The sequence below is a fragment of the Patagioenas fasciata genome, chromosome 18, assembly GCF_037038585.1.
Source record: "Patagioenas fasciata isolate bPatFas1 chromosome 18, bPatFas1.hap1, whole genome shotgun sequence".
Taxonomy (NCBI): domain Eukaryota; kingdom Metazoa; phylum Chordata; class Aves; order Columbiformes; family Columbidae; genus Patagioenas; species Patagioenas fasciata.
In genome coordinates this window covers 13041505-13062719 of record NC_092537.1, presented here as the reverse complement: position 1 = coordinate 13062719, position 21215 = coordinate 13041505, and the positions used below count along the sequence as shown (strand labels likewise).

The following is a 21215-nucleotide window of genomic DNA, read 5'->3' as shown; positions in this document are numbered from 1 at the left end:
CGGGAGGTTCTCTCCCAGGTTGGGCAGCTCGGCCACCTCTGCACTGGTCTGAAGGAGCAGGTGGAGCAGCTTAAATCTACCAAAGCTGAACATGCCGATCTTGAGAACGTGCGCCGGCTCTTCCCGGAGGGAGGTGAGAGCACGGGGGGGCTGGCGGGGCTTGTCTGGTGTGGGGACACCCTGGCTCAGGGGCCTGTCATGCTCAGAGCCTGGCCCCAAGGCTGAGACCCCCTCACCGATAGCAAATCCCCTTGCACCATGTCCCTCTAGGCCGGCAGAGCATCACCAGCATCCTGGCCGACCTCAAGTGCCAGGTGGCCTTCCTGCAAGACATGGCCGGGGCCCTCCACGGGCAGGAGGAGAAGGTGAGCCGGCAGCAGTCCCCGAGGGGCTGCGGGGATGCCAGTTTGGGCAGGGAGGGGGCAGCCGAAGGGTCCCCGTGCCGGAATGGCACAGGGGGCTGTGCCCTCACCGCCCCCACTGCCGTTCCCAGATCAGGAAGGTGGAGGATGATCCCAGAAAGATGAGGGCGGCTGGCGCCAGCCGGAAAGCAGACGGCAGCGGCCAGATGACCCAACAGCCGCGGTAAAAGGATGGGAGAGGGTTTCCTACCCCGCAGGGCTGCGAGGGAGCCTGGGGTCTGGGAGCATCCCAGTTTGGGGGCCATTGGACACCCCCACGAAGGCTAAGCCTGCCCCTGCCCCCGTCTCGCTGGCCAGGCCCAAGGGACAGAAGGTCAAGGCAGAGCGGAAGGAGTTGGGGAAGCAGCAGGAGCCGACCCAGGCCCAGCTGGAGAAGTTTGCGGCCGAGTACGTGAATCAGTTGGTGATGGAGACAGCACAGCAGCTGCAGGCAGAGGTGAGGCCCGGGGGCAGCGCTCCCAGCCCCCGCTGGCTCGGGGGGCGTCTTGGCGGGGTCCCGGCCACGTCCCCTGGCCGGATGGGGCCATGGAGCCTCCACGGCACCTGCGCTTGTGGGCGGCATCCAGCCCGGCTCAGAGCTGATTCCTCCTCCCCTGCCAGCAGCTGGACGAGCCGAGGGCGACGGCGCAGAGCGGGGGACACGAGCACGCGGGGTGCCCCGGCTGCAACTGGGACACCAGGACGCTGCTGGGGAAGCTCCTCCAGCGCTGCGAGAAGCTCGAGGCGCAGCTGGAGTCCCTGGCCCAGAAGGCGGGCGGCAAGGTGGAGAGTTACCCAAAGTGGAGGAGACAGGTAAGGAGACGCGGTGTAGGGGGCTTGAGCTGCCAGGACCCCCAGGCATTTCTGCTTTGCTGTAACGCGGGGGAGACCCTCGCTGCCCCCCTAATTGGCTTGTGGGAGTCAGCAGCATGGAAGGGAGTTAAAGCCTTGGAGCAAATGTCCTGCTTGCCCTGAGAGCCCGCGGCCACCAGCCAAAAGACCCTGGGTCTGTCCCCGTGGGGCAGCCACCCCCCTTGCTCAGCACCGCCTTGTCCTCTTAGTCCCTGCAGCAGGATGAGCAGCTCAAGTGCCTCCAGGCCAGCATCACGCAGCTCCAAAAGGACTACGAGAAGTTCAGCTCGGCCCTTGCAAACCTCCAGCAGGATCGCCAGCAGGAGCAGAAGGACATCAAGGTGGGTGGCTGTAACCCGCAGGCAGAGCCCAGGCTGGGACCCCAAGGGATCTGTCCCCCTGCCACCCTGCTCGCAGCCCTGCACAGCTTCCCGATGCCTTTCCTGGAGGTTTCTGATGGGCTGGGGAGGCAGGGGGTGCTCGGCTGGGGGGGGGGGCAGCTCCGACCCTGCCGTGGCGTCACGGGCTGCTGTCTGCCTTGGAAGGCTCTGTCCCAGGCCCTGGGGAGGCTCAAGAAGCAGAAAGCAGACAAGGAGCAGCTGCTGGTGCTGGGAATCGATGAGGTAGGGGCTTGAGGGGCCCTGGTGCCAGCCAAGGGTGTCCCGGGCAGGGTGACAAACGCCCCTTGTCCCTTGGGTGCCGGCTGGCAGAAGCAGCCAGGGGGAGGGAGGATTTCCAGCCCGGTTGCGGGTGTCTTGCCACATCCCTCTGTGACCCCGAGTCACTTTGGCTGGTGGGACCAACCCCACGGGGGTGATGGGGTGAACAGGGCCACGCAGCCACTTGTCCCTCTCGCGTTGTCCCTGCATCCTGTCCCTTTCCCCGTTGCTAGAAAGCAGACAAAGCCGCCCTGGCTGACAAAGTCAGTCGCAGCCAGTTTGAGGCGTGCGTGGAGCGGCTGAACAATGTCATGGAGGACGTGACGAGCCGGGTGACGGGCCAGGAGGAGAGCTGGCACCGGTTCCAGAAAGAGCTGCAGAGACAGATGGACTGCAAGGTGAGGGCTCGTCCCCTCCACGCAGAACTGGCACCTTAGGGGCCTGGCAGCCTGAGGCAGCATCCTTGCGAGGGCGCCCCCTCCCGGCTGTCCCCCTGGGGACCGCCATGTCCCATCCTGGGGTAGATGGCTGAGGGTGTCACCCGTCCACAGCTGGACCGCCGGGAGCTGGGGGCGTACCGGCAGCAGCAGGAGGAGCGGTGGAAGAGCCTCAGCGGGCAGCAGCTCCAGGAGAAGGCGCTGCAGCCAGAGCGTGACAATGCTGCTGGGACTAGGAAGTGAGTGCGATGGGGACAGTGGTGGCTTTGGCAGTGCCGGCCCTGTTCCTGCTGGCTGTCCCAGCTCGTGCCGCTGTGGTACCCTGGTGTGGGAGCCGAGTGGGCAGCGCCCCTGGGGATGCTGAGCAAGTGGCTGTGCCTTGTGCTCCTGCCAGCTGCAGCTTCCCAGCGACGGAGGCGGCACAATGAGGGGGCACGTGTGGGAGGAGCCCTCCTGAACCAATCTTGGGGGGTGGGTGCAGAGGCTTTTTGTGGCAGGGGACGGTGTGCAGGTGGGGCTGTGCCCCCCAGGAGCTCCCCAGCCCTTTTCTCCCCTCTCCAGGCAGCTGCTGCCTGGTTTCCATTGCCTGTCCTGCGACCGGCCCGTCAACATGCTGGCGCCTGGACCGTGAGTAACTCCCCCCCGAACAGGGAGCACCCCCGACCCCTCCCTGGAATCGAGTGACACATGGGGTGCCACCTGCCAGGCACTGAGCACCCCGTGTCCTGTCCCACAGGGAGCGGACGGGCGAGTGCAGGTACCCCACTGTTCCGCGGAGCTGTGGGGGCGCACACACCCTCACGCCCCCGCGCTTCCAGCCCCAACCGCCCAGCACCCCACGGCCGTCCTCACCCAGCGCCCGCAGCCCCAACAAGGTAGGGATGACGGAGGTGGGGAGGGGGATGCTGAGCCTGTAGGGGGGATTTGTGCCTCAGTTTCCCCAGGGAGAGCTGGCTGGGGGAGGGTTGCTGGGGGATGTGGAACGGGGCCCCATGTTTGGGTCACACGCTCTCCCCTTCCCAGAAGGACGCGATGAAGCTGTCGGGCCAGGACGGCACTGATGGGAACCGGCAGGACGATCAGCTTTCCATGATGGGGGGCTCTCAGCTGCCCACAACGCCAAGGGCCACCCCAGACACCTTGACCTTGAGGAGCCGGCCAAGTATGGCCCTGTCAGGGCACCGGGGGGCAGAGGACACCCTGCTGTCTGGGGGGACGGGTCTGTGCCCGCAGCTGGGCTGGGTGGGACGAGGGTCTGGGGTTTGGCCTGGTATGTGGGGGCAGCACTGGCTGCTGGGGCAGCCGCTCCTCGTGGTGGAGCTGGAGGGAGCTGGGGGACATGGGGGGTGGTGCTGGGCAGTGTGGGACAACAGCCTGTGTGCTTCAGGGTGGGGGCAGGACGCTGTTTGTGGGCGTCTGTGGCTGACCCTGCCCCTCGCCCCCAGGTACCTCGACCTCGCTGCTAACGGCCGTGCTGCTGCGCCGACCAGTCTCGTCTCTCGGACACATCACCCAGGCACCGAAGCCGCTGCCGCCCATCCAGCCCCGCCGCAGTGAATCGGCGCCCTGACAGCTGGGCAGGACAGGGGTCCCGGCCCTGGTCCCACCGCCCCGGGCGCTGAGCAGGCAGTGGCTGCAATAAATGATGATGAGCAACCAAGCGCTGGTGTGGTCTGAGTGGGGGTCCCTGGGGCAGGATGGCAGAAAGCCTCGCCGTGTTTGCTTTTTCAGGAGAAAAATAAGTGCTAAAATGGCACTTTAGGGGTGCCCAGGTGGATCCGGTGGTAGCCAGGGCCCCCCAGAGGGAGCACTGGGAGCAAACCAGTGGGCACCAGGGCAGAGCCAGCAAAGGCCCATCCTGCACCCCGGGTGGGGCTGAGGTGTCCATGGGCTTCAGAAACACCCCCTGGGACTAACTGGGGGGACGGGGTCAGGGGGTAACCAGGGGGCTGTGCAAGAAGCCAGTGATACAGGGAACTGACAATTAACTAATTAACACTTACAAACTAACACTTGACACTTCAGGAACTAACCCTACCCCACATCACTAAAGACACTTAGAGAGCTGACCCTTTAACCCGCATCACTATTGCCCAGCCTTGCTTAGCTCTGTGTAACTTATTGGGAACTGGTCTCTTCTCCCAGGCAGTCAGCAATAGGACAAGGGGACATGGGCTTAAACTCTGCCAGGGGAAGTTTAGGCTGGATATTAGGAAGAAGTTCTTTACAGAGAGAGTGATCAGGCATTGGAATGGCTGCCCAGGGAGGTGCTGGACTCACCGTCCCTGGAGGTTTTTAAACTGAGATTGGACATGGCTCTTAGTGCCATGATCTAGTAAACGGGCTGAAGTTGGACCAAGGGTTGGACTGGATGATCTCTGAGGTCTTTTCCAACCTGGCCAATTCTGTGATTCTGTGATTGTACGAAAAACAGGACTTCACTGACGCCTTGCAAAGATAATAATCCTTGGGTGAACTAGATTACAGAAACGTGGGCACAGGACAGGAGATACGCCAGTTTGAACCGGCTCAGCAGGCTGAGACCCAACCAGCTCATCACACTGGACCAACGGTGACCGTGTACAGAGAACGAGGACCCGGGGTCACAGTCACTGCGCAGCTGCCACCAGGAGCAGCCAGAGGTGGAGGCTCTGGAAATGGTCTCCTGAATCACTGTAATAAGAACCGCCTTCTCGGGGACAGGTTATGAATATGTATAGGCGTTCCTAAAACTTTCCTGAATACGTAACACTGTACTGCATTTAACCAAGTTCACAGCTACTGTAATTTTACACACGTATTAGGTGAAATGATTCCCGGTGTGCCCGGCGTCGTAAATAAACACATACCTTCTTTATAACCTCAAGGGCTGTAAGGTCATTCCGCGCTTCACCGGGCTGACTGTCGGCAGCCGGAGGAGGGGAGCGCTCTGCTCTGGGCCGGGGGACCCAGAACTGGGGGTCGCAGCGGCTCCGCGCCCCGCCCCGGGGTGCCCCCAGCCCCGTGTCGCAGCGCTTTGCAGCCGCAGGAAAGCGCCCGGCACTTCCGGTTGATGGGCGCTCTGGTCACGCCCACAGCCCTCGGCTGACAGACGGGGCCTCGTTGAATGAAACGCCTGGGAGCAGAGAAGCCTCTGCAGCACTGACCGTATATAGGCCCAGCTCGGGTTCCCTTGGGCTTGACAAGGAGGCTGTGGGACCTTCCGGCGGTTTCGGTGCGGGGCTGTGGGCGGAGCGTTGTCCTCAGACTGCGGACCCTGCGGGAGCTCCCCGGGCAGAGCCCCCCCCGTCCCGCCGGTGGTGGTTGTGTCTGCTGGGGACGCTGCGGAGCCGCCAGCTTTCGTGAGTGGGGCTGTGCCTTTGGAATTGTCATTCAAAGGGTAGACGAGCACAGCTCGGCTTCAGCCGGGACGCCTGTGTGCCTTTAGTTTTCGTTCTTCCCTCACCTTCCCTTTCGTGCCCAGCGGGCCCCGGACGGGGGCGTGTGGGTGTGTGTGCCGAGGGAACAGCCCGTACCCAGCAGCCTGCTCCGTGCCGCTGCTCCTTGTCTCTGCATTTATATACGATACACAAATGTAAAGGAAGCAAGGGGGTACGTGGGAGCAGGAGCGGCTGGGGGCTCCCGGGCCGGGCCTGACGCCTGCAGCGCCTCACGCTTTCCCGCTCCCGTCGCGCCGCCATCTTGGGCGCGGGCAGTGAAGCCGCCTCCCTGAGGCCGTGCCTCGTGCCGCCGGGGAGGAGGGGAGCCGGTCGCTCTGGGAGCCACTCTTGGGAAGCGGGCGGCGCACCCCGCCGAGGAGGGGGAGTTAACGTCCTTCCGAGTCCTCCTGCTCAGGTACCGGCGCCGTTCGGGCGGTGCGGGGAGAGCGCGGTGCGGGGAGAGCGCGGCCGCTGTGCCCTCACTAGAGATGGCGGCGGGGCGGTCTCTCGCGCGGACAGGACGGCGGCCGCGGGGAGCGGCGCTCCAGCCCCTGGCGGAGCTCGCGTGGCTGCGTGAGGGGACGGGACCCCCCCTGCTGCCTCGCTGCCTCGCAGGGAACCCCCTTCCCCTTTTCCAAACCTCCGGTTCCCCCTCAGCTCAACGCCCCCTTTCCCAGCCAGAGGGAACCCGTTCTCTGCCCGACCACCCCCATCGTGGGGTCACTTGTCCCCTGGTTCCTGAGGTTCCGCCGGGTGGGCGTGGGGCGGGTTTGGGTCGGGCTGAGCCGAGGCCCGGCTCCCGGGGGGATGCTCTGCAGGGAACACCCCCCGCCCCAGGAGCGCTGCTGCTCCGGTTTATTTTCATATTTCCCGCGCCTAGCACTGCAGCCCAGCAGTGAACCAGCAGACTGCAGGTACCGAAGGGATCTCCTCCTCCTCCCCACCCCTTAAGGGGCGGTGATCCCTGCAGGAGTAAGAAAAGGATGCTGCAGGAGCTGGGGTTGCCTTCTACATCTGTTGTTTCTCACTTCAGAGCTGCGCCGGGGCTGCAGGGCTCTCTGGCCGTGATGATGAGCGGAAACAAGTTTACAACCTGTGAAGTCATAAACTTCCCAACTCACGAGGTTATAAAGCAGGTATGTTTATTTCGACGTCGGGCGCAAGGGCGATCGTTCCACCGTTCATGCCCAACTTCTAACAATATGAGGTGTGTTTAAATACAGTAAGGTGTTACATATTCATAATGACCCCAGGAACGCCTCTACATATTCATAACCTTTCCTGCTTCTTACTAAAATGAGTCCCAGGTGATCATTTCCATAGTCTCCTCCTTGACCCCTCCCTGTGGCACCTGCGCAGTGCCGGCTGGTGGTCTTGAGGAGGGGTCTTTGGATGAAGGCTCCTTCAGCCTCATCACAGTCAGCTTTTTACCTTTGGCTCATTATGTTGAATTGACTGGACCCAAGCTGCCAAGTCGATTGAAACCAGACTGGTTCCCCCCTTTTGCTGTAAATCGTCGTTATCTCGTCTTCTCAGGTTTACAGCCAGGTGCCTTAAATTTACATCTAGGTGCTGTAAAACTTCTTACCATGGCCTTCGACGAGGTTCTGTTTTTTCTTAACATAATGGGTTACATAAAGCTCTAAAGTAGGCACCCTCAAAGTGTTAGTTAGTTAGTCCCCTCTATTAGTTCCTGCCTTTTCAGGAAGGTTAGTAAATTCTTTCACTAATATGATGATTCCCTTTTTAACATTTTCTTTTACCACAAACAAGAAGGCTACTTCTACATGAGAAGACTTACCTTTCTCTCTTAAAGAACAAACAAATTTCAATGTTGAACAAAACGTTCGAGTTGCTCTTTTGGGGCAGCTGATGACCGGGTGGCTGGTGCCCCGGCAGCAACGGCATCTGTTGGGCTGCAGCGGGAGCTCGCGCTCCTTGGCGTGGTGACCCCGCTCACTGCAGTTCTAGCACTGTTCTTTTGGGTTTCTTCTTCCCAATGCGGGAAGCACCACCCAGGCTGGTCCCCCAGAAGGACCGAAAGGTGATTGTGAGAAATAGAGTTTTCCAGGTTGCACCTGGGTTACCCTCCGTGGTGTTTCGCAGGCTTTCTTCACTTTAGAATGGTGAATCCAGGCATCCTGTTCTCTAATATTGGTAGCAGTGAAGGATATCAGGGGGTCTTGAAATGGACCTTGCTATTATGGTTTCAAAGTTCTCTGCAAAAGACTTCACATACACGTCAATAAAATGTGGCCCTCAATCAGAGGATCCAACAGCTGGGACTCCAAGCCTTGGTATTATTCTGTGTATCAATGTTCGAGTCACCTCCTACGCTTTTGCTGTCCTGGTAGGGAACGCTTCTGGCCAACCTGAAAAAACATCAGTTAATGCCAACAAACATCGGTACCCCCCTTTTCCTGGGAGTTCTGAACAATCAATTTGCCATTGTGGTCCAGGCCCATTCCCTTTCCCAATTTGACCCATTTCTAGCTTAGGCATATTTTTGGGATTAGTCTGGAGGCAAAGATCACAGCGCTGTCACCTGTTCTACAGTGATAGACAAATCTCTAGCTCCTGTTTCCCTAATCAGTGTTTGCATAGTGGTTCTAGTCCTCAAAGTCTCTTCTTCTGTTCTTCCCTTCCTAAAGGGCAAAGCAGATGAGAGGGGATGATAAGTTTTCCCTGGGGGGTTTGAACCCACCCTTCCTTATGATGTGATTCCTCTAAATCTACGATGAGTTTCGATTCTGTTTAGTACACTCTGGCTTACCTGTTAAAGAGACCTGCCCGCCAAGGACGAGAGCCCTTTGTGTTTTTACCTTGTGCTGAGCCGTTTGGTTTGCCTCTCTGTCCGCCAGCCTTTTCCGATTCCGAGCTCACTTTCTGGTGTGCCTTAATATGCATGATTCCTGTAGTTTCAATATCTCCTCCGCATGTTTGATGTGTTTGCCTTGAGGGTTCAAAAGTCCCTTTTCTTTCCAAATTGCTCTGTGCACATGCACAGCCCTGAAAGCATCCTTGGAGTCAGTATAGGCGCTAACAGTTTTACCTTGAGCTAGTTCCAGAGCAGAGTAAGGGCAATTACCTCTGCCTTTTGCAGGAAAGAATTTTGAGGCAAAGGTCCAGATCACCTCAGGCTGGCTGCTTCCGTCCGTAAACCAGTTTTCAGCGTTTTCAGTAGGAATGTCTTTTAGATCTGGTCGATTGGATGGTGTTGCTTCGACGGTCTCCAGGCAGTCATGATGAACTGGTTCTCCAAAGTTACCACTGAGGAAAGAAGCTGGGTTGACAACGTTAGTCTTGGGAAGGATGGTGAAAGATTCAGGGGCTCAAGTGATCTTCTCTTCACTCCTTCCCTCTTCAAGTGACGATGTGGGGTGGAATGGGAAAATTCAATCTCTAAATGGTTGGCTCCAAGACTGGTGCTACAGGCAGGGCTTTGGTTTTTTTGATAATGGCTGGTTTTATAAGAGTCCAGTCCGGACAGTGTTATGCGGGAAAGGCTTATCTCGCAGAGGCAAAAGGATGCTGGGGCAGGAATTAGCTGGGCTCATTTGGAGAGCTTTAAACTAGGCTCGAAGGGGGATGGGGTTGTAGTTGGGCTTGCCCCAGTGGGGCAGCATTCTAAAACAGATGAGGACCGGGTGGCCTCCTGTGCCCCTAGGGAGAAATTGGTGGGCTCTGCTCTCTCCCTGAAATGCCTGTACACCAATGCGCGCAGCATGGGGAATAAGCAGGAGGAGTTAGAATCTTATGTTCGGTCGGGAGATTATGATCTGGTGGCAATTGCAGAAACGTGGTGGGACAGTTCACATGACTGGAATGTGGTCATGGATGGCTACGCCCTTTTCAGGAAAGACAGGCCAGCCAGGCGTGGTGGTGGAGTTGCTCTCTATGTGAGAGAGCAACTGCAATGTACTAAATTCTGCCCAGGAGCGGATGAGGAACGAGTTGAGAGTGTATGGGTCAGGATCAAGGGACAGGCTGGCAGGGGTGATACTGTTGTAGGTGTCTATTACAGGCCACCAGATCAGGCTGAGGAAGTTGATGAGGCCTTCTATGCGCAGCTGAGAGTGGCCTCACAGTCACAGGCCCTGGTTGTTGTGGTGATTTTAACTTCCCTGATGTTTGCTGGAAGGACCATTCAGACAGCCAGCCACAGTCCAGGAGGTTCCTCCAGTGCCTTGATGATAACTTCCTCATGCAGATGGTGGAGGAGCCGACCAGGAGAGGTACACTGCTGCATCGCATCCTCACTAACAAAGAGGGTCTGGTCGAAGCAGTAAAGGTTGAGGGCTGCCTGGGTTGCAGTGACCACGAGATGGTGGAGTTCAGCATCTCGTGTGGCAGGAACAGAATAGCAAGTAGAATTGCAACCCTGGACTTTGGCAGGGCTAATTTCGGCCTTTTCAAGCAATTGCTGGGGGAAATCCCATGGGCAAGACTGCTTGAAGGAAAAGGGGCCCAAGAGAGCTGGATTGCATTCAGAGATTGCTTCTTCCATGCTCAGGATCAGAGCATCCCCACACGTAGGAAGTCGAGGAAGGGAGCCAGGAGGCCTGCGTGTTTGAATAGGGATCTGTTGGGTATGCTCAAGCAGAAGAGGTGAGTTTACAGGTCATGGAAGCAGGGACTGGCCACTTGGGAGGAATATAAGGCTGCTGTTAGAGGATGCAGGAAGGCAGCTAGGGTAGCCAAGGCCTCCTTAGAATTAGAGCTGGCGAGAGGGGTCAAGGACAGCAAGAAGAACTTTTTCAAATACATAGCAGATAAAACTAATACCAGAGGCAATGTAGGCCCGCTGATGAATGAGGTGGGTGCCCTGGTGGCAGAAGACACAGAGAAGACAGAATTGCTGAATGCCTTCTTTGTCTCTGTCTACTCCGCTGGAGGCTGTCCTGGGGAACCCTGTACCCCTGAGACCCCGGATGAAGCCAGGTTAATGGAAGAGTTTGCTTTAGTCGATGAGGACTGGGTTAGGGAACAATTAAGTAGTCTGGACGTCCATAAATCCATGGGTCCAGATGGGATGCATCCGCGGGTGCTGAGGGAGCTGGCTGAAGTCATTGCTAGACTGCTATCCATCATTTTTGCCAAGTCTTGGGAAACGGGAGAGGTGCCCGAGGATTGGAGGAAAGCAAATGTCACTCCAGTCTTTAAAAAGGGCAAGAAGGAGGACCCGGGTAATTATAGACCGGTCAGCCTCACCTCTGTCCCTGGGAAAGTAATGGAACGGCTTATCCTTGGTGTCATCTCAAGGCACATCAGGGATAAGAGGGTCATTAGGGGCAGTCAGCATGGCTTTACCAAGGGTAAGTCATGCTTGACCAACCTCATAGCCTCTTATGAGAATGTAACAAGGTGGATGGATGATGGCAGAGCGGTGGATGTGGTCTACCTTGACTTCAGTAAAGCCTTTGACACAGTCCCTCACAGCATCCTCACAGCTAAATTGAGGAGGTGTGGTCTAGACAATAGAGTAGTGAGGTGGGTTGCAAACTGGCTTAAAGAGAGAAGCCAGAGAGTGGTGGTCAATGGTGCGGAGTCCAGTTGGAGGCCAGTATCTAGCGGAGTGCCTCAGGGGTCAGTACTGGGGCCAATATTATTCAATATATTCATTAATGATTTAGACGAGGGAATTGAGTGTACTATCGGCAAGTTTGCTGATGACACTAAGCTGGGAGGAGTGGCTGACACGCCAGAAGGCTGTGCTGCCATCCAGAGACCTGGACAGGCTGGAGAGTTGGGCGGGGGATAACCTGATGGAATTTAACAAGGGAAAGTGTAGAGTCCTGCATCTGGGCAGGAGTAACCCCAGGTTCCAGTATAGGTTGGGGCATGACCTATTAGAGAGCAGTGTAGGGGAAAGGGACCTGGGGGTCCTGGTGGACAACAGGATGACCATGAGCCAGCACTGTGCCCTTGTGGCCAGGAAGGCCAATGGCATCCTTGGGTGTATTACAAGGGGGGTGGTCAGTAGATCGAGAGAGGTCCTCCTTCCCCTCTACTCCGCCCTGGTGAGACCCCATCTGGAATATTGTGTCCAGTTCTGGGCCCCTCAGTTCAAGAAGGACAGGGAACTGCTGGAGAGGGTCCAGCGTAGGGCAACAAAGATGATTAAGGGAGTGGAGCATCTCCCTTATGAAGAAAGGTTGAGGGAGCTGGGGCTCTTTAGTTTGGAGAAGAGGAGACTGAGGGGTGACCTTATTAATGTTTATAAATATATAAAGGGTGAGTGCCACGAAGATGGAGCCAGGCTCTTCTCAGTGGCAAACAATGATAGGACAAGGGGCAATGGGATCAAGCTGGAACACAAGAGGTTCCACTTAAATTTGAGAAAGAACTTCTCAGTGAGGGTGACAGAGCACTGGAACAGGCTACCCAGGGAGGTTGTGGAGTCTCCTTCCCTGGAGACATTCAAAGCCCGCCTGGACACCTTCCTGTGCGACCTCACCTAGGCGTTCCTGCTCCAGCAGGGGGATTGGACTGGATGATCTTTTGAGGTCCCTTCCAATCCCAAACATACTGTGATACTGTGATAATTTCTACACCATCTTGTTAGACACTGGGGGGGATACGAGCACAGTCATCTTCTGACCCACGGCAAATCTCTGGACCTCCTGTATATTCAGTACCACTGCAGCAACTGCCCGCAGGCATCCGGGCCACCCCTTTGCAGTTGGGTCTAACTGTCTGGAGAAATAGGCCACTGCTTGTCGATACGGGCCAAGATCCTGTGCCAATGTACCCAAGGGTATTCCCCTTTTCTCCTGAGAGAACAGGGAAAATGGTTGACTCACATGTGGGAGTCCTAGAGCAGGGGCTGACATCAAAGCCTTTTTAAGTTCTTAAAGGCTCGTGTGGCTTCCTTACTCCATTGCAGGTGTTTCTGGTCCACAGGGTCCAGGTCATGCACGTCTCCTTGGTTCTAGTAGCGATTAAAATGCCATCCACGTATTGTAGCATCTGTCCCTCATCAGACAGGGCTTCCCAGGATTCAAAATCTTTAGCAAGCTGATTTCCAAATACTGTTGGGCTGTTCTTGAGTCCTTGTGGCAACACCGTCCATGTGAGCTGGGTTTGACATTTATTTTTAGGGTTCTCTCATTCAAATGCAAATATTGTCTGGCTGGCTTCATGGAGAGGGAGGCAAAAGAAAGCATCTTTTAAATGTAAAACGATAAACCAAGTCAAATGAGGTGTTAATACTGTCAGAAGGGTGTATGGGTCTGCTACCACTGGGTAGAGGTCCTCAGCTATTTTGTTTATAGCTCCTAAGTCCTGAACCACCCAATATGAGCCGTCTGGCTTGCGGACAGGCAACCTAGGGGTGTTTTAACTGGACTCACATTACTTTACTAACCCTGTTTGCGGGAATTTCTCTATTAGTGGCCGAATCCCTACTTCTGAGCCTGGGTCAGAAGGTGGGTATCTAAGGGGAAATCCGGGTGCTGTGTGCGCGTTACACACAACCGAGCAGCCCCGCAGGAACGGGCCAGGCGGCGACTGCCCCCCCGCTTCATCCCCCGCGGGCGGCGAGCCCGGAGGAGAGGAGCTGAGCTCCAGCTCCAGCAGCCGCCGCTCTCCCCCCCCACACCTTTTTCCGCCGCCTTAGCGGGCACTCAGCTTTTGACTTCTTTTCTTCTCGCCGCAGCTGATCGAGGGGGAGCTGCCGGGCCCTGAACTTCATGTTCAAACTTCACAGCGTAGGCTTGGGCTCCTCTTGCCCCTTTTCTCTCTTCATTTGATTCCTGCGACGCATCCCCTGCCGGGCACCAGCCTCTGGGAAATGGAGCCGCAAACTGGGCTGCTAAAATACACATGAAGGACAGTGGGTGGTGGAACCCTGAGCAATGGGGTTTCCCTTGAGCAGTTGTGCCCGGTTGGTGAACACCAGGGGATCCATCAATGGAGCCCGGCCTGCCCAGTCAGAACTGCATGAGCTGGGGAGGGGATCAGTCCCCGTGCTGTCTACAGAGTGTGGGGCAGCTGGGGTTTAAAAAGTGGGGGTTTCTTTAAATTATTTTTCTTATTTTTGCATTAATAATGAACCTTCAACCTGGCTTGGTTGTATTTTTGTTTTCTTAATGTAAGCAAGATTGATTTGAAGACTAAAACCCCCCCAGCACCCCCTCCCCTGGGAAAGGCCGTGAGTGGCAGTGGCAGTGACGGGGGGGACATCACCTTGTAGAATCCCCCTGGGCCCTGGGGGTGTCGAGGGAGGGAGGACGGGGTGAGGGGGCCCCGGGGGGGCTGTGCAAGAAGCTGGGCTGATTTTGGGAGCCGGAGGAGGGGAGCGCTTTGGGGGCTCCATCCGGGGTCTGGGACATGCAGAGGCAGGGGGCCCAGCGGCTGTGCCCCCCCAGTCCAGGGTGCCCCCATAGCCATGATCCAGGTGCCGACAGCTGCCTCCAGCCACCAGTTTCTTTGTTATTTGCCTCCCCCTCCCTCTCCCGCCCCGCTGCAGCGACGCTGGTGGGACGGGGCATTAAGAAACCCCTCACCCAGCACCCACCTCGGTGCTGCTGCTCCTTCTCTCTGGATTTATATACTTTAGATATATATTTTTAAAAAAGGAGGGGAGAAAAGGCCATCTAGAGGCTCTCGAGGGCCAGTGCCCTCCCCAGCAGTGTGTGCCCCCCCACCCTAGAAATAATACCTAGAAAATTCTTCCAGTGCGATTCTCAGGGGAGCCCCTGCTCCCAACGCCCTGGCCCTGAACCCCCCTGACGCCCCCACCTCCGCCAGCCCAGTCTGATCTCTGGCCGTCCATGGTGGCCGTGGCTTTCTGGGGGGCAGGGGGTGGTGGAGGCCAAGGGCGGTGGGTGAGGAGGGGGCAGCCAGGCGGGCTGGGGGTTGTGGGGCGAGGAAGCCCAGAAGGGGCTGAATCTCCCGGGGGCACAGGCCATGGAGGCGATGGGGCTGCTGCTGCTCTGCCGGCTCTCAGGGGTTCGCAGCTTGGAGAACGTGGCCAGAGCGTCGGGGAAGTTGGGCGGCGTGGCTGGCGTGTTGCTGGGGGTGCACATCTGTGGGGGTGTCAGATCGGTCACGGATGGTGTTTTGGAGTCCCAACCTGGCAACCTCCCCATTGCTGGAGATCTGGCTGCATCCCGCACCAGGGGATGCTCGAAGCCCAGCTCTGGTGGGTTTTGGGGTACCCAGCGCTGCGGGGTCTGGGTGGCACCCCCAGAACGTGGGGGCTGCCTGGGGAGGATCTCCAGCCCAGGCAGGGCCAGCTCGGGCTGCGAAGAACATTTTGGACATCCAGGGTGCTCAAAGCGCTGGGGTGCAGCGGGTTTGGGGAGGGGACGCTGCTCTGATGCCAGCTGCCCCGAGCAGGGAGCGGCAGGGATGGGGTGATGCAATGAGGACCAGCACCATGGGTGGGGAGAGTTTTGGGGTCCCACAGGAGCCTCTTCACCCGGCTCCCTGTCCCCCTGCTCCGCTTCGCACCCCATTAGGGCACAGAAAGTCAGGCAGGGCCCCCCGGGACACGAGGACACGAGGCACTGGCCGGGCCCCTCGCGGTTCCCGGTACGGCCCCTGCTTTCTACACACTGGGCTGAATTTAGTACCTTCCCCACCTCCCCCCAGGACAGACCCGGCCCTTTTTGAGGCCAATCTTGCCAAAAACCCCAGGAGCTCAGGATGAAAACGAGAAGCTAAATGATTCTTCACAACACCATTCAACACAAGAACCGAGAGGTTTTTGATACCTGCTTTCTTGTAGGTGTCCTACTGAGCACCAGCAAAAAGCCAAGAGTGTTGCTCAGCAGCACCAACCACATCTGCCAGGAATTAGTCTTCAAAATGAACCAGGGGCTGCAGAAGGCAATCACCAGCCCCACAGACAGCAAAGGAGAAGTCTGCAAGATCCCCTAAGGCTGGAATAGACTGTTGGCATCTGCTCTCCACGGCAAAACCAAAGGAGAGCGTAGAGGAAAAAGAAATGAAAGTCATTGACAGTGAGAAATGCGTGGCGAAACACAGGAGGTGGCTGACACAAAAAGACCCTCCCAGGAGCAAGCCATGACTTCTGGACCCAGCATCTCTGGCCCGGGATGAAGGCTTGCCCATTGCACTGCGGCCACTTGGGGTGCAAAAATGGGGTTTGAGAGGGGCTGTTGCCCCCCGATGTCTTGCTCTGCCTGGAGATCTCTCTGCAGAGGCCCCTGGACAGGACGCCTCTTCCTCAGTCAGCGCTGGCAAAAACCATCTGGGGACACGCTCCATCCTCCGGAACTCTTCCTCGTGTGACTCGCAGCTCACGTGTGACAGCGCTGCTCGAAACTTGGCCGTCTCTAAGAACCGGCTTGCTTTGGGATCTGGGCTTCACTCTCAGAGGAATCAGGGCAGCCCTGCTTTCTGTGTTGGGGTCTCCCTTTCAGCTATGGAGCAACTTCAGTTCACAGAGCAGGAGGATCTTGCAATGGCTGTGTAGATAGCAGCACCGTTTCGGAAGCGTCAGAGGAGATGTCAGAGCCATCAGGCTGAGGGACGGGAATCCAGCAAAAGATTGCCCGTGTTCCAAAAGGGAGGCAGCCGTGCCCGCTGGAGAACCTCTCTCACAGCTCCATCCCCAGCAAAGAGCTGTCTCTAGAGCAGTTCGTGCTGCTTACAGGCAAGATCACCTTTGCACTTGAACCACCTTCTTGCACAGAGGACAGGAAACATACTCTGGTTTATGTCTTTATAGCTGAAAAGGCCAGGACAGTGTTCACGAGGGAGCAAGCGATGAGCACATTTCCTGGTCAGCAGCCGCTGGCTCGTGCCAACGATCAAGAGAGGCAGAAGAAATCCCTTCAGAACAGCTCCCTCTCCAAAGACATCCGTCTGCCTTGATCAGCCGCAGGGAAAGGCATCCTAAACCGGGCACTTTGGCCTTGTTTTCAGCCCAGGTTCCCAGGTGCTGGTGCACTCGTGAGCCAGTCACTGCACATCTGCCACGAAGGGGAATCGCCTCCGAGGCCACTGTGCCGTGGGGAAAGGAAAGGATTAAACGTCGGGAGAGTTTGATTGAGTACACAACACGGATAAAGCCACTCTCTCTGCAATTAAAACTGAGGGTATTTAATTCAGTGAGATGAGATTTCATTCCCCATGACCTGTCCGATTGTATTTTGAATCTGGGCACGGGCTGCAGTGACTGCCACAACATTTGAGGTGTCACCAGCTGCACTGTAGGTGGTAAAGCGGGAAAGGCAGGAGGGACCCTCAGCACCTCCCATCCCGTGGATAACTTCATCACAATGGCCAGGGCGGCGCCCGCTGGCTGCTGGGGCAGCTGTTGCCGGGCAACAGAGACACTATATTGTCCCCTGTCACCTGTGCCCCGTGCCCATTTGGTCACTGGCCGTGGTGGGATCACTTGCCGTGGTGGGATCACTGTGGTGGTGGACTCATTTTGGCAGTTGGATCGCTTTTGGTGGTGGGATCGCTGTTGGTGGTTGCATCACTTTTGGTGGTGGGATCGCTACTGGTGGTTGAACCACTTCTGGTGGTGGGATCGCTATTGGTGGTTGAACCACTTCTGGTGGTGGGATCGCTGTTGGTGGTTGCATCACTTTTTGTGGTGGGATCGCTACTGGTGGTTGAACCACTTCTGGTGGTTGAACCGCTTTCGGTGGTTTGATCACTTTCGGAACTTTATCGCTTTGGTGACTGGATCACTTTCATCACTCGGATTGCTTTCGGCACTTGGATCCGTTTGGTGACTGGATCACTTTCTGTGGCAAGAAGGAGGAGGAGAAAGGCTGCTGGCTGCCATTCCCTCCAACATCATCTGCGGACAGAAAAGCTCCCGTCCTCCCACATCAAGTTCAGTGTTTTCCGGCAGAGCAGCAGCGATGGCCACACTCGGTCTGTTGGAGCTGCTGAACGCCGCCATCGGGACACCCCATTTGGGGGTTGTCGACTTGGTGGCCCTGCACAAGTTGCTCGAGGCCATGATCGGGCAGCTGGGCCAGCAGGAGCCGTCTGTCCTGGAGCCAGGGCAGAGCCCGACCCCCAGCCTGGCAAAGGAGCAGGACAGCGAGGACCAGCCTGGCCAGGAGAAGGAGGAGGACGGAGCCCTGGGCACAGGGCAGCAGCTCTGGAAACCAGAGGAGCAGCTGCATGAGAAGGACACGCTGGAGGGGACCGGGAGCGACTCCGAGGTCTCCTCCGTGGCCAAGGAGGCCATTGCAAAAACAAGAGAAGAGAAGGAGAGAGCCGTCTCCAAGGTAGATGCTCTTGCTGGTCCCTGGGTGCTCCCCCACGAGACGCCCCCTCCTCTGGGCTCCGCGCTGCCTTCGTGCCGCCCTCAGCCCAAGGGCTGGGTTAAGCCCGAGCTCCCGCAGCAGAGCACAGCGGGGTCCAGGTCCCCAGGGACCCTCCCCTGGGCTCACCCCCCACCCGCTCTCCCAGGAAAGGGCTTCGCTCCAGGATCTCTGGGAGGAGATCAACAAGTTTAAGGAGGTGCAGTCCGGCCTGGCAGAGGACGTGCGGGAGATGAAGGAGGCGATGCAGGAGGCGCATTCTGGCCTGGAACAGGACATGCGGGAGATGAAGGAGGAGATGCAGAAGGCGCATTCTGGCCTGGCAGAGGACATCCAGGAGATGAAGGAGGCGCATGTCGGCCTGACAGAGGACATGCGGGCCATGCAGGAGGCGCATTCTGGCCTGGCAGAGGACATCCAGGAGATACAGGAGACCCTTGGCCTGGTGAGTGTCCCCTGGTGCCCCGGGAGGGAGCTGGACCCTGGTCCCCCCCCCGCTCCTGCTGCCCTGTCACACTGTGCCCGTGCCCCACGGCCATCGGTGTCACCAGCGTGAAGGGCAGCAGGAGGGAAGAGTGGGAAGGGTGTCCCAGGAGTTGCTAAGGCACTTCTGAACTAGAGAGCCATCCAAACAGAACCATGGGAGGGGAAGGAGGGGAGATAAAGCTCTGCTCCCGCAATTCAGCCACGGCCCCCAGGCACAGCCCTGCCCAGCAACCCTCTGTCTCCTGCCCCAGTTCATTTGGGGATGCTCTTTAAATCCCGCTCCCACATCTGAACGGGTGTCCCTCTCCTCACCCAGCTCCAGGGGAAGCCCCAGGACGATGCCGGGCTGCGCAGGGACAGGAGGCAGCTGCGTTCCCTGCTCCCTCGGGGACACCAGCCCTCCTGCCTCGGGGCACAGCCTGTGGGTTGGGGGTGCTGGGCAGTGATGCTGGGGGTCCCATCCCTGGGGGTCCCATCCCCCCAGTTCCATGGCCGGGCTGACCCCGTGATCCCTTTGCATTTGGGCTCTCATGTTCAACATGAGTTTGGCCCCGCCAGATGGTGGTTTGGGGACAGGGACTGGGGACATGGCGGGGGGTTCTGGGGTCTGTCCTCACGGCTGCCCAGCTGCCAGTAACCCTGCTGCCCTTTGCCTCTTCTTCCCAGGAGGGCGCTGGGGGCCAGTCTGCCCCCGCCGAGCCCACCCAGCTGGCCACGGACACCCAGGCCAGGAAGCGCTCAGCACTGGGGCCGAAGGGACGTGGGACACAGCCTGAGATGGAGACCAGCAAGGGGACTGCAGGATCTGGCTCCCCGGGGATGCAAGCAGGGACACAGGGGGAACCAGTGACCCAGGCCAGCACCTCCCTGGGGACACAGCCAGGGGCCCCTGACACCCAGGCCAGCACCTCGGGGATGCAGCCAGGATCCCCAGGCACCCAGGCCACCACCGCCCTGGGGACACAGCCAGGGGCCCCTGACACCCAGGCCAGCACCTCGGGGATGCAGCCAGGATCCCCAGGCACCCAGGCCACCACCGCCCTGGGGACACAGCCAGGGGCCCCTGATGCCCAGGCCAGCACCTCAGGGATGCAGCCAGGATCAGCTGGGACCCACACCACCACCCCTGGGGTGCAGCCTGGGTCCTCCACCTCCCAAGCCACCATCCCAGGCGATGCCCAAGAGCCGGCCAAGCCCTGGGGCACCACCAGCACCTCCAGCTACGAGTCGGAGATGCGGGAGGTTCTCTCCCAGGTTGGGCAGCTCGGCCACCTCTGCACTGGTCTGAAGGAGCAGGTGGAGCAGCTTAAATCTACAAAAGCTGAACATGCCGATCTTGAGAACGTGCGCCGGCTCTTCCCGGAGGGAGGTGAGAGCACGGGGGGGCTGGCGGGGCTTGTCTGGTGTGGGGACACCCTGGCTCAGGGGCCCGTCATGCTCAGAGCCTGGCCCCAAGGCTGAGACCCCCTCACCGATAGCAAATCCCCTTGCACCATGTCCCTCTAGGCCGGCAGAGCATCACCAGCATCCTGGCCGACCTCAAGTGCCAGGTGGCCTTCCTGCAAGACATGGCCGGGGCCCTCCACGGGCAGGAGGAGAAGGTGAGCCGGCAGCAGTCCCCGAGGGGCTGCGGGGATGCCAGTTTGGGCAGGGAGGGGGCAGCCGAAGGGTCCCCGTGCCGGAATGGCACAGGGGGCTGTGCCCTCACCGCCCCCACTGCCGTTCCCAGATCAGGAAGGTGGAGGATGATCCCAGAAAGATGAGGGCGGCTGGCGCCAGCCGGAAAGCAGACGGCAGCGGCCAGATGACCCAACAGCCGCGGTAAAAGGATGGGAGAGGGTTTCCTACCCCGCAGGGCTGCGAGGGAGCCTGGGGTCTGGGAGCATCCCAGTTTGGGGGCCATTGGACACCCCCACGAAGGCTAAACCTGCCCCTGCCCCCGTCTCGCTGACCAGGCCCAAGGGACAGAAGGTCAAGGCAGAGCGGAAGGAGTTGGGGAAGCAGCAGGAGCCGACCCAGGCCCAGCTGGAGAAGTTTGCGGCCGAGTACGTGAATCAGTTGGTGATGGAGACAGCACAGCAGCTGCAGGCAGAGGTGAGGCCCAGGGGCAGCGCTCCCAGCCCCCGCTGGCTCGGGGGGAGTCTTGGCGGGGTCCCGGCCACGTCCCCTGGCCGGATGGGGCCATGGAGCCTCCACGGCACCTGCGCTTGTGGGCGGCATCCAGCCCGGCTCAGAGCTGATTCCTCCTCCCCTGCCAGCAGCTGGACGAGCCGAGGGCGACGGCGCAGAGCGGGGGACACGAGCACGCGGGGTGCCCCGGCTGCAACTGGGACACCAGGGCGCTGCTGGGGAAGCTCCTCCAGCGCTGCGAGAAGCTCGAGGCGCAGCTGGAGTCCCTGGCCCAGAAGGCGGGCGGCAAGGTGGAGAGTTACCCAAAGTGGAGGAGACAGGTAAGGAGACGCGGTGTAGGGGGCTTGAGCTGCCAGGACCCCCAGGCATTTCTGCTTTGCTGTAACACGGGGGAGGCCCTCGCTGCCCCCCTAATTGGCTTGTGGGAGTCAGCAGCATGGAAGGGAGTTAAAGCCTTGGAGCAAATGTCCTGCTTGCCCTGAGAGCCCGCGGCCACCAGCCAAAAGACCCTGGGTCTGTCCCCGTGGGGCAGCCACCCCCCTTGCTCAGCACCGCCTTGTCCTCTTAGTCC

General features: G+C 58.7%; 1 protein-coding gene across 1 annotated transcript; it reads left to right on the top strand.

The window, feature by feature from the left end:
* The first annotated feature begins 1619 nt into the window (after positions 1–1619).
* On the top strand, positions 1620–2996 carry LOC139829372 (glutamine-rich protein 2-like). Its single transcript, XM_071816614.1, has 4 exons — positions 1620–1876; positions 2146–2310; positions 2464–2588; positions 2911–2996. The coding sequence occupies exons 1-4, from the start codon at positions 1688–1690 to the stop codon at positions 2978–2980; spliced, it is 549 nt and encodes a 182-aa protein (XP_071672715.1). The 5' UTR covers positions 1620–1687; the 3' UTR covers positions 2981–2996.
* The last annotated feature ends 18219 nt before the right edge of the window (positions 2997–21215 follow it).

Coding starts and splice junctions, on each gene's coding strand:
- LOC139829372 (XM_071816614.1), top strand. CDS start 1,688: ATGCCTTTCCTGGAGGTTTCTGATGGGCTGGGGAGGCAGGGGGTGCTC. Junction 1,877..2,145: donor TGGTGCTGGGAATCGATGAG/GTAGGGGCTTGA, acceptor CCCCGTTGCTAG/AAAGCAGACAAAGCCGCCCT. Junction 2,589..2,910: donor AATGCTGCTGGGACTAGGAA/GTGAGTGCGATG, acceptor TCCCCTCTCCAG/GCAGCTGCTGCCTGGTTTCC.